Raw genomic sequence first — 14,225 nt, forward strand, 5'->3', positions numbered from 1 at the left:
TGCATATTTTTGGTTATACAAGAAAAATAAATGAATATGGTAGTTTTGAGAGATACCAGTCCAAAATGGGATAAACGCATTCTGCTCCTTTCATTAATAATGTACCTTCTCGTTCCAAGCACATTGCTGGTTTGTGTGTGGCTGTTTGTGCCTGATTGTGTTACAGAAACCTGTTAATGTGACAGACTCTGGTACATGAGCTTATTAAAATGAACACACATTACAATCTCTGTTTCATTATTTTTACTGTATCGTTTTAATACCGTTTGTTGATTTGATAGGTACCTGAAACTCCTTTGACACAAGGAAGAAAAACTGGCAGTAACATTCATAGTGGCTACAACTAATTACAAAAAAAATACTTGACACGTAAAACAAAACAAAGCGTTTTTTTCCATATGAAGAATTAATTTCATTCTCTGCTTGGATTCTCACAGAAATGGTCTGATGCTTTATTTCTGCTTGAACTTCATCAGAGACCTTCAGTTACGTAAGAGGCAGGCAGAGAACAAGGAGGGAGAAGGACTTCTGTCTTAGCTTCAAACCAGAAGCTGCCACTAGGAGGCAGTCAAGTCCATTCTGTTCAAATTTTACCATGTAGGGTCTCTTGAGGTCAACTCTGCTGCAGTGAGATAAGACTCCGTGCTTCCGCCCACTTCCGTACTTCTCTGCCTGCCCTGCCTCAACACATACAACACTCCAATATTCCAGCGCCCCCCACCCTGCCCGCTTGCTCTAAAATGCGACTGGCAGCTGAACTTAGAAAACCTGATAGTTTACGTAATTTTCACATTTTTACAGTAGGAATAAAACAGTTCACATAAGCTGATGTTTTCACAGCTGACTCACAGCATTGTTCAAATAAACAGATTCACAAGTCTATTCAAACATCGTTGTCAGACCAGGAACACCAATGTGGACGTCGAGGTGTGGCCGGCCGGCCAGCTCAGTTCCGCGTTTCCAGCATTCCTTCCCTGACCCGCCACGTCCAGCCATCGCTGCGGTTGGGAGCTCGCGTGCAGCGCAGGTAGAAGCCCGAATGTTGCACCTCCTCGTCGGGTGAAACCGGCTGCCCGTCCTGGGTCTCCAGGCTGAAGGCCTGCTCTGAGATCTGAGGGAGAGCAGTACATAATGGATTGAGATGAGGCTTCACGCCCTCAGGTCAGGCGCCCCAACCAGGTACGACAAGCACCTACCTGCTCGCTAATCCCTATGGCGATGTGTCCCACTTTCACTTTGTGGTTCTCACGGATTTTCAGACAATGGCCTTCAAGGTCTTTGATATACACGTCCACCCCTGCATCCAACAGTCAAGGCAAGGGTGTAAAAATCCACGTGTCCTGGCAGTGCTCCTTTACAGAGTAACTACTTAAAAAATCTGCTGCTATATATTTAGCTCTATAAATCCATCCATCTCCCTTAACCGCTTATCTAGTACAGGGTCACGGTGGGACAAGAGCTCATCCCATGAAGCACAGAATACAAGACAGGGGACATCCTACACATCTTGGCCCCAGTCCATCTTCAGGTCACAAACTCACAATAACATACTACGAGCAATGTAGAGGTAACAGGTCATCTAACTGCATGTTTCGGTAGTTTGACAAAACAGGACACACAGGACTTCAATCCCCAATCCTGAAGGTGTTAGCCCTACATACTGCTCTCTACGTTTATAATGTTTATAAATTCTGCATTTCGTATGAACCTCTCATAAAGCTTTGAATTCTGGTTGCATAAATATCTTTACCTTCAAAACAGCGTGGTGTTGGTAAGCTGGAGGACCCCAACCAGTCCTTGCTAAAACTCTTCTGTCCCTCTGATTGGCTGTTGTAAGAGAAGACCCCAGAACTGAGGTCGTCGCTGGTGCTGACTGACCACCTGACGAAGTCCTACAAGGCAAGGAATTAAATAAGGTCCAAGTGCACAGCAAGTCACACACCGGCATCCCTAAACTTTCGGGCGAACGATTCACAGTTCGATGTTGAAGGTAGAACAACAGCAGCACCGGCCAACTGGCACTGATCTCGATGTGAACTGACCTTGTCACCGGGGGCAGTGTAGGAGGAAAAGCTGCTACTCAGGCAGGATAGCATCTGTTCCTGGAGCTCGGGGGAGTATGGCTGGGACAGACTGCTCAGGTAGAAGTCTGCAGAAAGAGAGGAACCACGGTGCTGAGTCTCAGGGGCATGTAGCACAGGCTACTGCTGAAGCCCCTAATTTAGAATCTCTCCTTATTCACCTGCTCTACCTTCTGAACTACACTCTTCCTTTTTGGAATAGGTCCTCAATTCAAATTCATCATTTCCTCGTCACTTACGCAAACCTCACACCTTCTTTTAGATGCTTTTATGAAATTACAAGTTAGATGGCCTATAACAGAAAATACATATATAGATATATATGTGCATCCAAGTTATGGAAATCTTTGCATGTCGGGATATTATTTTACACACCGAATGACAAAAGAGCAGTTAGTTTGGTTTTGGCCTTAACCTAGCCTGTCATAAAACGCTATGGTTCTTCAGCAGGTTGGCCATCTCTGCCAAGCCTTCATTGCTGTGCCTTGACATGAAGGCTCACCTCTCTCCAGCTTCTGCAGCTCCTGCTCAGACCGCGTGAGGACAGGTTCAGTCCGCTTGTTCTTCTGATGTCCGGATTCCTTGGCCTGCAGGGAGATGAGAGGTTCCGGAGACGAAGAAGACAATACTGCGTCGTCCTCCTCCTCAACGCTGTCATCCACATGCACCTTCTTCCTCCTGGGGCTTAGAGGTTGCAGCACCTGCTCAAAGTGCTCTCTCAACGGGGCCATGTCTGAAGTGAACAGGCTGGATGGGATGGACCTGGAGGCCACCCTAGAGCTCTCCATGAGCTCGCTTTTCTCCGGCTCCCGATAGTCTCCATGGACTGGGCTGGTGAGTCCACCCACTGTGAATGATAACCAACAAACCCATAGTGGAGTTGAGGTGGGGTTAAACATCACCATAGGTGGATAGTTCAGGTCCAGAAAGTAAAAAATCCAGACCGAGAATTTATTTAAAAAGAGTCACAGTCACAGCGTACTCAAGTGGTCGGTTGAAACAAAATCTTGGTCTGGATCTGGCCTGGACCTGAACTATCCACCTCTGAGCATCAGAATCTCTGTCTGCCTAAAGGCACAGTAAAGACCTCACACACAACCCTTGTTAGGTAAAGAAATTAATGAGAATGAGAAATTATACTATTGCTGATTAGCATTGCCCGCGGGTGTATCACAGAATCCGGGAGCAGGCTCTCACCTTCTTGCAGGGCTCTCATAGTTTTCGCTCTCAACTCTTTAGCGGAGGCTCTTTTGATTGGATCTTTAACAAATCCCGCCTTGATTACATCGGCAGTTTCAGGCCTGCAGTCATGTGGGATTTCTCTTAATGGTGGCGCCTCGTTGGCAATCTAAGGTTGGGGAAGGCAACGGTCTCATTAGTGAAGCTTTTCCCAACCCAGTCCAGGGGACCTCCCTCCGAGCTCCCTATCAGACAGCCCACTCCCCCATCCCCCCATAATTTACACCCATGATCTAACAGTTACATGATATGGTGATGGTTGCTACACCTATGACCCTCCTACTCAAGCGTAAATGCGGAGACCATGCTGCGTATTCGGGAGTGTCTGTGCTCACCGTGAGACACAGCGGGTGGCTGTAGTAACGCGTCCATGGCGGGCAGCCAGTCAGCATGTGCAGTAGCATGCAGCAGCTGCTCCACACGTCTGCCTTGAAGTCGACAGCCTCCCCCTTGACCACCTCAGGTGCCATGTGGCTCTCCGTGCCAGGGAACTCCTCTCCTGCACCAGGCATCCAAAGAGTGAACAAAAACTGTAAGCTTCACACTTTCGTTTAAAAAAAAAATAAAAAAGCACAGATCAAGGAATCAGGGGGTGTGGCTTAATGGTTGAGGCATGAATGGACTTGAATGTCTGCGGATCTGGGATAATCCAATAAGTTTAATTGTAGCTGTACCTTGCCATCCCATAGATGAAGAAATATTACTTGCAATCAGTCAATCAATCAATCAGTCTGTCTGTCTGTCTATCTTGTATTTTGCCAGATCATTCTTTCAATGCCAATAACATTCTTGACAGACACCTGGCCAAAATGGCAACCTTTACGGCTACTACAATGATTCAACAACAAGAAAAGCCGTATAACACAGACAGACGTAATTTTGCTTACATCACGATTCCCGTTTTTTGTTGGCCTTGTTTCTCCTAATTGTGGAACGTTTAGTAATAACTGGTGCTGGGTGCTGAGCTGTTCTCATTACCTGCAGAGATTCTGGCAGTTTTCCCATTTTGGTCCAGCCTCTGGGAGTGTCCGAAGTCACTGAGGTACGCGTCCTTCCCATCTTCTGACAAGAGCATGTTGTCCGCTGCAGATGCAAATGTTGCATGTGGCCACGTCAGTGTTGAACTTTTTAACGTGATATGGTGACTGAGTTACACACCATCGGGTGTCTGTACTTCATGAATATTCAAGTGGATGCCTAACATTTTTGGATGTTTTGTGTGGACAAAAACCAGGAAATATACAAAGCTCTCCAGAACTACGCTTAAATAGCTCCAGAGTATTCCAATTTTGATGACAGATACAAGCTTATACAACATAATTAATAATGTTAATAACGCATATTTAAAAAGAGTAATGCATTAAGAATAGGCTGTCTGTAATACATCTGGAGCAGCAGAATTTAACTGCATTATACTGAATGGCTGTGAGATTTCAGTTAAGTATGTATTAAGTATGAATCTCTATCTGGCCTATATTCAAATTTTTGCAGCTCTCTGTATGTTTATATGGCGATTTACCTTTGATATCTAGATGCATGACTCTTTTCCGATGTAGGTCCTCGACGGCCTCCATAAGCTGGCAGTGGTAGTGAAGGGCTAGGTCCTCTGGGAGGCGTCCCCTCTGTTTCAGCAACTTTCCCACAGAACCTGGGTTGGGGTGAGTCATGAGCTTTCTTCCTTGGTTTTACGATGTTCAGTGGTGACTGGAGTAAAGCTGACGTTTTCCATTACAAAACAGCCATTGTGTAACGCTAAAAGAACGTAGCCGTGCATGCTATTTTTAGGCAATTTGTTGATTTAATGGGAATGACTCATTTGCATGGAATTCATTGGGTAGCAGCAGGTCTCAGTCGTGGGTCCAATTTGGCAAGTCGTACGTTTTTCAGCCGTCCCCTGAGATTTTGCAGTTAACGAAAGGACCCGGGTGGGAGGAGTGAGGTTTACCTGATTTCAGAGCCATGAACAGGACCACAAAGGGACCCTCGCGGACAGCCCCAAAAAGCTCGACGACGCGCCGGGAGGTCAGGGCGCTCCACGTGCCCACCTCCTCGCTTCTGAAGCAGTCCAGGGGTATCTGCAGGAAATCAGCATTAGTCTGCCTTAGTGCAAACCCACGGGGTGCCTGGGGGCTGCATGGGCCGGGCCGGGCCAGACTTTACCTTTTTGGCGGCACATTCAAAGCTGGTCCTCAAGTCCCGTACACGGAACACTTCACCAAAAGAGCCGTTTTGAATGTGGTTCAGCACCAAGTAGTCCTTGTTCTCACGGTACTCATAATCGTTGGGCTGGAGTTTCTAAATGGCAGAAAATGGAGCACAGGCTGTGTAGCACAACATGGGTTTTTTTATCCTTACATAATATAAAATAATACAGAAATATAAACAAAAGCTAATAACCACAGCAGTTGTCTGATGAGTCTCTCACCTCCTCAGGGTGGAAGAGAAGACCCTCATTGATCTTCTCATTGGCTGTAGTGCCTTCGCTGTCAGTCTTTGCTTCCCGTTCCACCTCCCGATAAAAGGCAGGGGCAAAGCAACGGTCCTCCTGACACACACTCCCACGTAGACCCCGTAGAGCCAGGCTGCAGTTGAGGGGCGAGTCCGAGCCAGAGCTACACTCCTGGCTGTAGAAGGACAGGTTAGGGAGAGCGCTGTGGCTTGTAGAGCCCCAAGGCAGGGTTGAGGATGAGGGACCCCGGATTTTAGCTGAGGAAGAGTATACAGGCTTGATGTGTGCCTCCCACTGCAGCTCCGCCGTCTCCTGTATCCCCAAAGTGTGGGTGCTGTCGTTGTAGACGACGCTAGTTCCGCTGTTGCTGCTGATACACTCTGATTCTCCCTTCTGTTGCAAGACATAAACGACCCATAACTGAAGTGTGGAGAAAAATGGCTCCAGAGTTTTTGTCTTATCTTGAACATTCATCAGTTACACCCATTACTCTAGTGCCGCTGAATATGCAGATGGGCCCCGGATGACTTGCAATAGACATGACACTTGCAGTCAATTGCATATGAAGTTGAAATCTTAGAATATTAACACCTTTAGATTCATTACATTCACCTAGATTATTTTGTCAATGACTTTCATGCTTATAGTTGCCTGGAAATAAGTCAGTTGCTCTTAGTTACTATGACTACTAGTAAGTACTTGAAATCCCTATTACTTTAGTTTCTCTGTTATGTGGCTTTTATCGGGACTATAGTCCAATCCACACCTGGATCACCTGCAAAGCACTGCTGCTCTCCTGCTCTGGGACTCCTGAAGGTGTCCTCTGCCTCTGCCTCTGCCTCGGCTCCTCCTTCACATTCTGCTTCCTCCGTCGCTGTCTTTTGTCTTTTGTCTTTCTCCTGGAGTGCTGGTGGACCTGAGGGCTTGGGCGTTCCTTGGCACTCTCCTTTCGGGCTACATTGTTGTGCTCTATCGAGACCCTGCAAAACATGACTTGTCAAGACTCGGCCCATCGGAACCCCATGTGAGACATGAGAGATCAGAGAAGGTTTGAGGACAATGAGTTTGGTTGTAGAGCAAAAACATGAGAAACTGGAATATGGAAACAGGTGTCTCAGACCTGCTCTGGAAACAGCTTGGAGAGGCAACATAGGGCCGTTCCCAGGAGCTTGGGCTAAACTCTTGTTGTCCTTCACCTGGAGAACATCAAAACATTGAGTCATGTTCCAAATTGAACAATTCAATCATAAAAGACCCATTTGAGATAAGGAGGCACATCTCTCTATTTCCATTATGTTCTACTTACATTCTGCCTGAGCGATGAAGAGTGAGGGTTTCTCCTGGATCAGCTGACCGGCAATTATGTGATCAGCAGTACCACGCATCAACACTTTAGACAGCAGGGGAGGAATCTTGTTGGACTGCTGCTCAACCTCACACCTCTTCTCCTCACTACCTGTCACCTGCTTTAGGCTGGAACCCACTGCAAAAAGGCCACCGTGCTCCTTGTGGGCCCCAGTGAAAGGCATGGTTGAGTTGAGGATCCTGTTCCGCACAGCCATTTCTCCTCCCTGTGCCCTGGGCGTGGAGAGAGGTACACCTCAGTGAAACTGCAGCTGTCAGCAAGTGTTGGGTGCTTCAGTGGGGCTCCGATTCCCCGGGATTTGATTGATATCTTCATCATGGTTCACACTGCCAACTGACTTTGAACGCTGTGTGACTAATAATGCTTTTCGACGTTGAGAAAAAGAGCCGTAACTCTATACTGCCAAGTCAGAGCTTGGCTAATACGTTAATGTTGTGGGTATCATTTTCTCATTAAGAAATCAATACCAACTTTGACAGTTGAATGTCCATCTGCTCCACAATAAAGAAACTCATTCACAGGCAAATCTGAGCAGGACACCTGCCATTTCAAGGACCAAGCAGAACTCGTGGTCACAGGAGGCTTCATGGTCATGCTAACAGTAATTGAAAAGTTAAAAAAAAAAACCCTCAGGGATCGAATGTAGCGCAACACACCTGCTTGAAGATGTGTGCTTGCTGTCATCAGTGGAGCTTTTATGTCCTTCTCGCCTTGCTTATACTTTTTAGTAAGAAGCACTAAACCACGACGGGCAGACATTTGACACCAAAGTACACAATCACCTGGAAGGCAGGCAGATTGTTCTTTAAATTATACCGCATATCAGCAGAAACATAAAGTTCAAGAAGGCTGGCCTTGTTGTAAAGGAGAAATATTGCTAATATATAAGGAACTGTTTCTCAAAACCACCTGTCACAGAGTCTGGGGCTGCCACTGAGCACGTCTGCAAGTCGCCTATAGATCCAAATGTGGCACCCATATTATTTATGATCATAGCATTTCTTGCTATTGCTTCTGATGTAGGGAAGAGAGTCGCATTTAGACGGGAGAATCTGAGGGTTGCACACCCTGTAGCAGAACGTATGAAACCGGAGAAAAGGTAACAGGAAGCTAATTCAAACATCTTGATGGTAAGAAAACATAAATACAGAGCCTGCGTAGAAAAACAGTGAGAGAAAGAGAGGGGTGCAAACATAACTGCTCAAGTCTGCATTTCAAATAATAATAATTAATAATAGCACATTATTATTATTATTTCAAAAAAGCAAAGGTTGCATGGGGGGATTGCCGGGGGGCGATTACGATTCAGAAATGACTGCCCGCTATTTGTAGGTAACCAAAAAGTCCACACCCATGATCTCCACCTAGTGTCGGACAGCATAGAGTCAAAATAAGAGCAGCTGCGGCCAAACTTCACATCAGCAAACGAAAGGAGCCCGACTGCTGCCAGAGTGACAGCGACACCTCAAACGGTGACTCCCGAGCAAAGCCGCCCCCTAGAGGACGACGTGATGTGACGGAAAAACCCTGTGGGTATCTGCCCCGTGCCGCTTCAGAGGTGACAGAAGAACTCCAAAACAAAAACAGACGGGACTGAAAGGAACCTGGTCCCATCTTAACTCGGTCCCTGTTTGCCGTGGTGTAGAAAAATGAAAACGACCATGGAAATGCATAAGGAAGGGGCATTTTCTCAGTTACACAGTGCAGCTTGCATTTTTTGCATTTCCAGGAGGAGCAGAAGCTAACCTAAACACACCTATCTCTGCATTCTATTCGCGTGCAGCAGCTCGCTGCGTCTTCACAAGCTTATTTGCTTCCTACTTCGTACTGCATCAGCTGCAAAACTACACCACCACCCTTAGGATTACACACCTACTTTTACAGGAACATCTTCATAACCGCTGCCCTTGCTTCCTCAGTAGAGAGTCTCCTCTTTCTCCTGCCTTACTAGGCTGCTCTCTTTTCCCCGCTACGGTCCTCGCTTCTGTGTCTGCTGATCCGGCCGGCACTCAGCCAGCTAAGCTGGGTATGAGCTGGCGTTCTCATTGGCTGGAGGCGATTTACAGGAAGGCTACCTCCATTTCCCAGCAACCCCTCCCTCCCTGCATCAGGGCTGGCTGAGACAAGCTTTGCCTAGCACTCCTTCCTTATGCACAGTGCCGTGCAACAAGTCTTAGGTAGTAAAAGAAATGTTTAAAGCTATTTATCTAAGTAGCGAGTGCACATTTGCTGAGCAACACACAATTAACACGAGAACGTATTCAAATTAAGAGTAACGATAAAAACTGCTAAAAATCCCTTCTGTTCTTCAAAAATAGTTACTGATATGTTGTTGGACGGCTAAATGAACAGCGCTTCAGTTCCCAGACCTCGCCTCAGCTCACTTCATTCATTCCTTTCATAAGTTAAGAACAGTCAATGAGATGTTGATTAACTACGCGAGGTGTGCTAGTGGTCAAGTCGAAAAAACTATATATCGGATGATTGCTACAAATTATGGTGTGATTTTCGCGGAGGTTTTGAAACGGCTAAGCTAGCACACTTTGACAGTCACTCATTTAAACAAAGAGTTTTGCACAGTGAATGTATCTATGAACACTGTAAGTTTTCTGGACAGGACAAACTGAACCACGTTTATGTCTTTAGTTGACTTTAAATTGTAAATCTGAGTTTTATAAAAAAAAAAAAAATCTAATAAATACATGGACTGTAGTGAGTTTAACTGTGCACAATAGCAAACAAAATATCTTTCAAGCCTACCAGCTTTTTGTGGTTTCAGTTCAAACTTTTTGACACTACGCAAACCAGACAGACTGAGTGGACTTAACACAAACATTATCTCCTGTCTACTTACGAATCCTTACACCTTCTTTCCTGAAATGCAACCTTCTATGACTTTATCCTTCGTGATTAAGCATTTACTACAAACTCCCAGCCTGACAGGACCCAAGGCCATATCCTGACATCTCACTTTGGCTACACTGTTAAGTAAAAAACTTAGACCCATAACACATTAGAAAGTTGCATGTAGAGTCTTTGTCACGCTTAAAGTATCAGTATTTAAAACGTATCATAGTTCAACCACATGAGAAAAGCATGAGAGTATGTTTCTCATTCTTATTTCCTGGAAGCTCTTTTTTTTCATGCTGTGGTTGGCACATGATAGTGTTTTGCACGACAAATAAGAACCTGGGCAGCTGCAGTGAGCAGCAAGAAAAGCATGCAGGTTTTGCACCTAAGACTTCACCTCAAGTGACCCGAGGCAATTAAATATATCGTGCAAATGCAGAATGCATGCTGACGATTTTTTGATATGAGAGAGACAGGATCGAAAAAAGCATTCCTAAAATTCAAACTCAACTCGGGATATATTTGATGAAGCACTTGAATGCATCTGTTGTCATACGATGAATATTAAATCCTATATTAGCAATGCAATCGCCTGCAAGCGAAGAACCTAAAGCAGGTTTGTGCATGATAAAATTAATCAAAAACAAATCAAAGCACAGCTTTGTATGTGAAGGCAGCTGTCCAGGGGGTCTTAGAAAAACAGAATGAGTAAAAAAAACTGCTGAGACAATTTTGTAGAGAAACGCCTGAGATTCTCATAGAATGGAATCAGTGTCTGGGTCCTCAAGGGGCCCAAACGGCTTCTTTGAAAAAGCCTGTAGTGAAAGGAACATGGACACACACTGACTCATACAGGCCACAGGCCTCTGAGTCATCCATGCCCAGTTAGTCTTCCTGCATTCTTCTGGCCCGGAAAAGCGGCATCCTGCTTCTGCGTTTATACAGGCCCGGGTCATCTTAAACCCCACACACACACACACACGCCTTTTCGCTGCAGGAGGCTTGACATCATCAGCGGACAAACATCTTACACACTTCTCCCTGGCAGCATCTGAATGCCTGGATTAATGAGTTCTGTGTTCAGTGGAGCTTAGTTGTCCAGTTGACTGATAAATTTTACTGAGCTAATTTCTGTAGCCATATTTACCATCTCTAGGATTGTTTATAAATGCCTTTGCTACTACATTTAGGGTAAAACCATCATGAAGTTCGCTTAAAATATCTATGTGATATTTCTTTTTAAAAGAGTATTTATAGCATCATCTGCTGATTGAACAAACTCATATACATATGAGAAAAAGTTTGTGTGGGAATTATCTGGAAATCTCAAACATTGTGATCTCATCTTCATCCAAGTCAAAATAATAGACAGTACAATTTATCAAACAATAAAAGCAATATTTTACATTACCATTGCTTTACTGGACAAATGGTTTAAACAATCAAGGTCATGGATGGGAAAAAGTATGAACCTCCAGGATAATGTCCTCTGAAGTCAAATATTCCATAAAAAAAAAAAACCTACACAATTTATATACAATCGAGGACAAACAAGGTTCCTCAAAAGAAGAGCAGCTGAATCTCATGAAACTGGAAAGGATTTTTAACGACTTCATTCTCCATTGGTCCACAGTCGGACAGGTTATGGATGGAAGAAATTCAGCACCAGTGTTTTTATCCTGGTAGTGGATGTCTTACAAAGATCGGTGCGATAGCAGGCTGTGAAATCTTCAAAGTGACAAAGAGGCCTAAGGCAACAGCTAAGTGTCTGCAGGCATCTCATGCACTTGATAACATCTGTGTATGCGAGTCTACCGTAAGATAAAAGAGTGTTTATGGGAGGAAACCACTGCTCTACCCATCTCACCCTAGATGAAGATGACCTTAATGTTCCACAACAGTACTAGAGCACTATGCTGTGGACACTGTATAGTGAAAACTACTTACTATTACAAACTGACACTAAAGCCTGATCTTAAGCATGGTGTGGGGCTTTTTTGCTACCCTGGGGGGCCAATGAATTCCGTGTTGTACCTGGAAATTTTACAGCATAATCATGGCGTCTGTCTGTGATCTTGAACTTAAAGTGAGAACATGCAACATGATAATGATCTACAACATTGTTTTCCAATCTGGCCACTTCCCACAGACAGTGCATGTTTTTGCTCGCTGGGAGGGAGCAAAAATGTGGACTGTCTGGCAGTGAGCTGGGAGTGAGCAAAAACATGGAACATCCGAGAAAAAGGTAAACTGGGGCTGTACCCTCAGGGTCTGCCAATTGCACCCTTAGCTCTAGGTAATTGTACCTTTTAAGGTACAGAAATGGACTCTGAGGAACATTTCTGTACCAGTTAGGGTACATTATCATGCTTGCACCTTTAGGATGTTCCTCAGAGTCAATTTCTGTACCTTAAAGGTAGAGTTACAAGGATACAGCTCCAGTAACAAGCAAAGGTACACATTTTTTGCCCTTTTCTGAGTGTGTGTAGGTCCCCAAGGACCGGATTGGGAAACACTGATCTGGAAGAAATAAAATGTCTGAGAGAGAAGAAATTCCAGCTTTCAGAGTGAAAAAGTCAGAATTCTGACCGAAATCCAACTGCAACGCTATGTCACATCCTACCTGCCATATCTATCTGACCCTCCTGTATCCTCCCTAGCATGACCCTACCAAGCCATGCCTGTTACTTGTTTGTCTTATCGCTCATTCCTAACCCTCATGTTAATCACTTCCAGCTACCTCTTGTTAGTTCCCTATATATACGTGCTTCCCAGTCCTGTTCTCCCCAGTCCTGTGCTTCCCAGTCCAGTCATTAACGCCACTCTGCCTGTGCCCGCCCACTCATTGTGATCCCTTGTGGTCATGTTAATGTAGTCCTTGTTTGTTTGCATTCAATGTATTTAGTTAACCCTTTTTGGGTCCCCAAACAAACACCTGCCCTGAGTCATTCGTCCTGCATGTCAAATTCAAATTTTATTTGTGGCATAGTAATCATACACAGTATGACTTGCACTGAAACGTTATTCTTGACAGTCTTGTGTCGTGACAAGAATGATCTAAAATATAAATTAACCGGTATGCAGGTCTGACATGCAGCTACAAAAAACATTCAGTTGACGTTACTGACAAAAAGAGTCCATGCATGGGCTCACTTGCTTTCTTTAACAATTACTTTGATTACCTAAACAACGTGTCCAATGAAGTCATGCCAGTGTAAAACGCTGTATGTGTTCTGTTTGTCAAATAAGACCAGTATCTATTATAAACTATTATTAATAAGATTTTACTTTTCAAACATGACACCTTATGATTGCGTATAACAATATCCCTTAAACTAAAATCAATGTAGGTGGTACACCTGCACGACCAAGCCTTGTTTATAGCGTAACCAGTCCGATTATTTACTAAACTAAGCCCACATGCTGTATTTTTAACTACTGCCTAAAGGTCCAAAAAAAATCGCTGTACTCGTACATTTTAATCTTTGACTTCCGCTTTTATAATAGCCGCCATTTTAGGGAGTCATTAGTGTACAGTAATAAAATCTTTATCACGTGCTTTATAAATACTATCTATTTAAAAACTGTCCAGTGTACTTACCCTAGTTCTTAGCCTTTTCGATCCTTTTGAAATCGTCCCTTTAGATCGTCTGAGCAACTTTCCTTAGGATACGCGGGGATTACATCACCACGGACGAATAGAAAACCATCAACTCCGGACAGAAGGGAAAGCGAAAATACGCCTGACGACGCCCGTTCATTGCAGAAAAAAAATGTGGTTAGCGCATACACAATACCTTACCGATTTAGCAAAAAGTTTCTTTTCAGATAATTGCAGAATAACATTAATTCTGGTAAAATACCACAGCCTGTTAAGAATTTGAAACCACATGGGAAACGGCATCAGTAGTTTTACTATAGGTTGCTCAGGCCGCCCTCAATGAGAAAGCAAGCTCATTTTCAATAAAAAAAAAAGTATAAATAAGCTGAACCCGATCAAACTTGATAATGCTTGAAACATAAGTCATTATAACTGACTTCATAACTGTACACAGATTTGAGAATATGTCCAATTTGGTGGATTTGGTGACTGTGAAGTTATGAAGATAACTGAAACTTCATTTCCTTCTCAGTTTCACAATAATATTACAATTCCCGATAACTGAAGCTATAACCAGGTAAATTCCGAATTTAATTTAGTCTTCGATTAAATGTTTATATTCAATAAATTTCTATTAAT

General features: G+C 44.1%; 1 protein-coding gene across 4 annotated transcripts; it reads right to left on the reverse strand.

Annotated features, from left to right (window-relative positions):
* Window positions 1-232: 232 nt before the first annotated feature.
* LOC125718196 (mitogen-activated protein kinase kinase kinase 14-like) lies at window positions 233-13,935 on the reverse strand. Of its 4 annotated transcripts, none has more exons than XM_048991856.1 (16): window positions 13,587-13,935; window positions 7,076-7,347; window positions 6,890-6,965; window positions 6,545-6,749; window positions 5,746-6,162; window positions 5,481-5,615; window positions 5,266-5,395; window positions 4,840-4,968; window positions 4,299-4,403; window positions 3,656-3,819; window positions 3,279-3,429; window positions 2,584-2,928; window positions 2,043-2,149; window positions 1,751-1,892; window positions 1,197-1,297; window positions 233-1,111 (listed from the first exon to the last, which is right to left on the reverse strand). In XM_048991856.1, the coding sequence occupies exons 2-16, from the start codon at window positions 7,329-7,331 to the stop codon at window positions 947-949; spliced, it is 2,628 nt and encodes an 875-aa protein (XP_048847813.1). In that variant the 5' UTR covers window positions 7,332-7,347; window positions 13,587-13,935; the 3' UTR covers window positions 233-946. The 4 variants fall into 4 exon arrangements, with proteins under 4 accessions (XP_048847813.1, XP_048847810.1, XP_048847812.1 ...); XM_048991853.1 differs by having other exon boundaries at window positions 6,536-6,749; window positions 13,587-13,934; XM_048991855.1 differs by lacking the exon at window positions 13,587-13,935 and adding an exon at window positions 9,012-9,810 and having other exon boundaries at window positions 6,536-6,749.
* Window positions 13,936-14,225: the final 290 nt, after the last annotated feature.

The sequence above is a fragment of the Brienomyrus brachyistius genome, chromosome 22 (assembly GCF_023856365.1).
Source record: "Brienomyrus brachyistius isolate T26 chromosome 22, BBRACH_0.4, whole genome shotgun sequence".
Taxonomy (NCBI): Eukaryota; Metazoa; Chordata; class Actinopteri; order Osteoglossiformes; family Mormyridae; genus Brienomyrus; species Brienomyrus brachyistius.

Bases quoted from the DNA above. Each gene is read 5' to 3' on its own strand.
- LOC125718196 (XM_048991853.1), bottom strand. From the start codon at position 7,331: ATGGCTGTGCGGAACAGGATCCTCAACTCAACCATGCCTTTCACTGGG. The intron at 5,396-5,480 runs GTAAAGTCTGGC...GATTTCCTGCAG, and splicing joins TTGAATGTGCCGCCAAAAAG to ATACCCCTGGACTGCTTCAG. The intron at 1,112-1,196 runs GTAGGTGCTTGT...GCTCTCCCTCAG, and splicing joins CCATAGGGATTAGCGAGCAG to ATCTCAGAGCAGGCCTTCAG.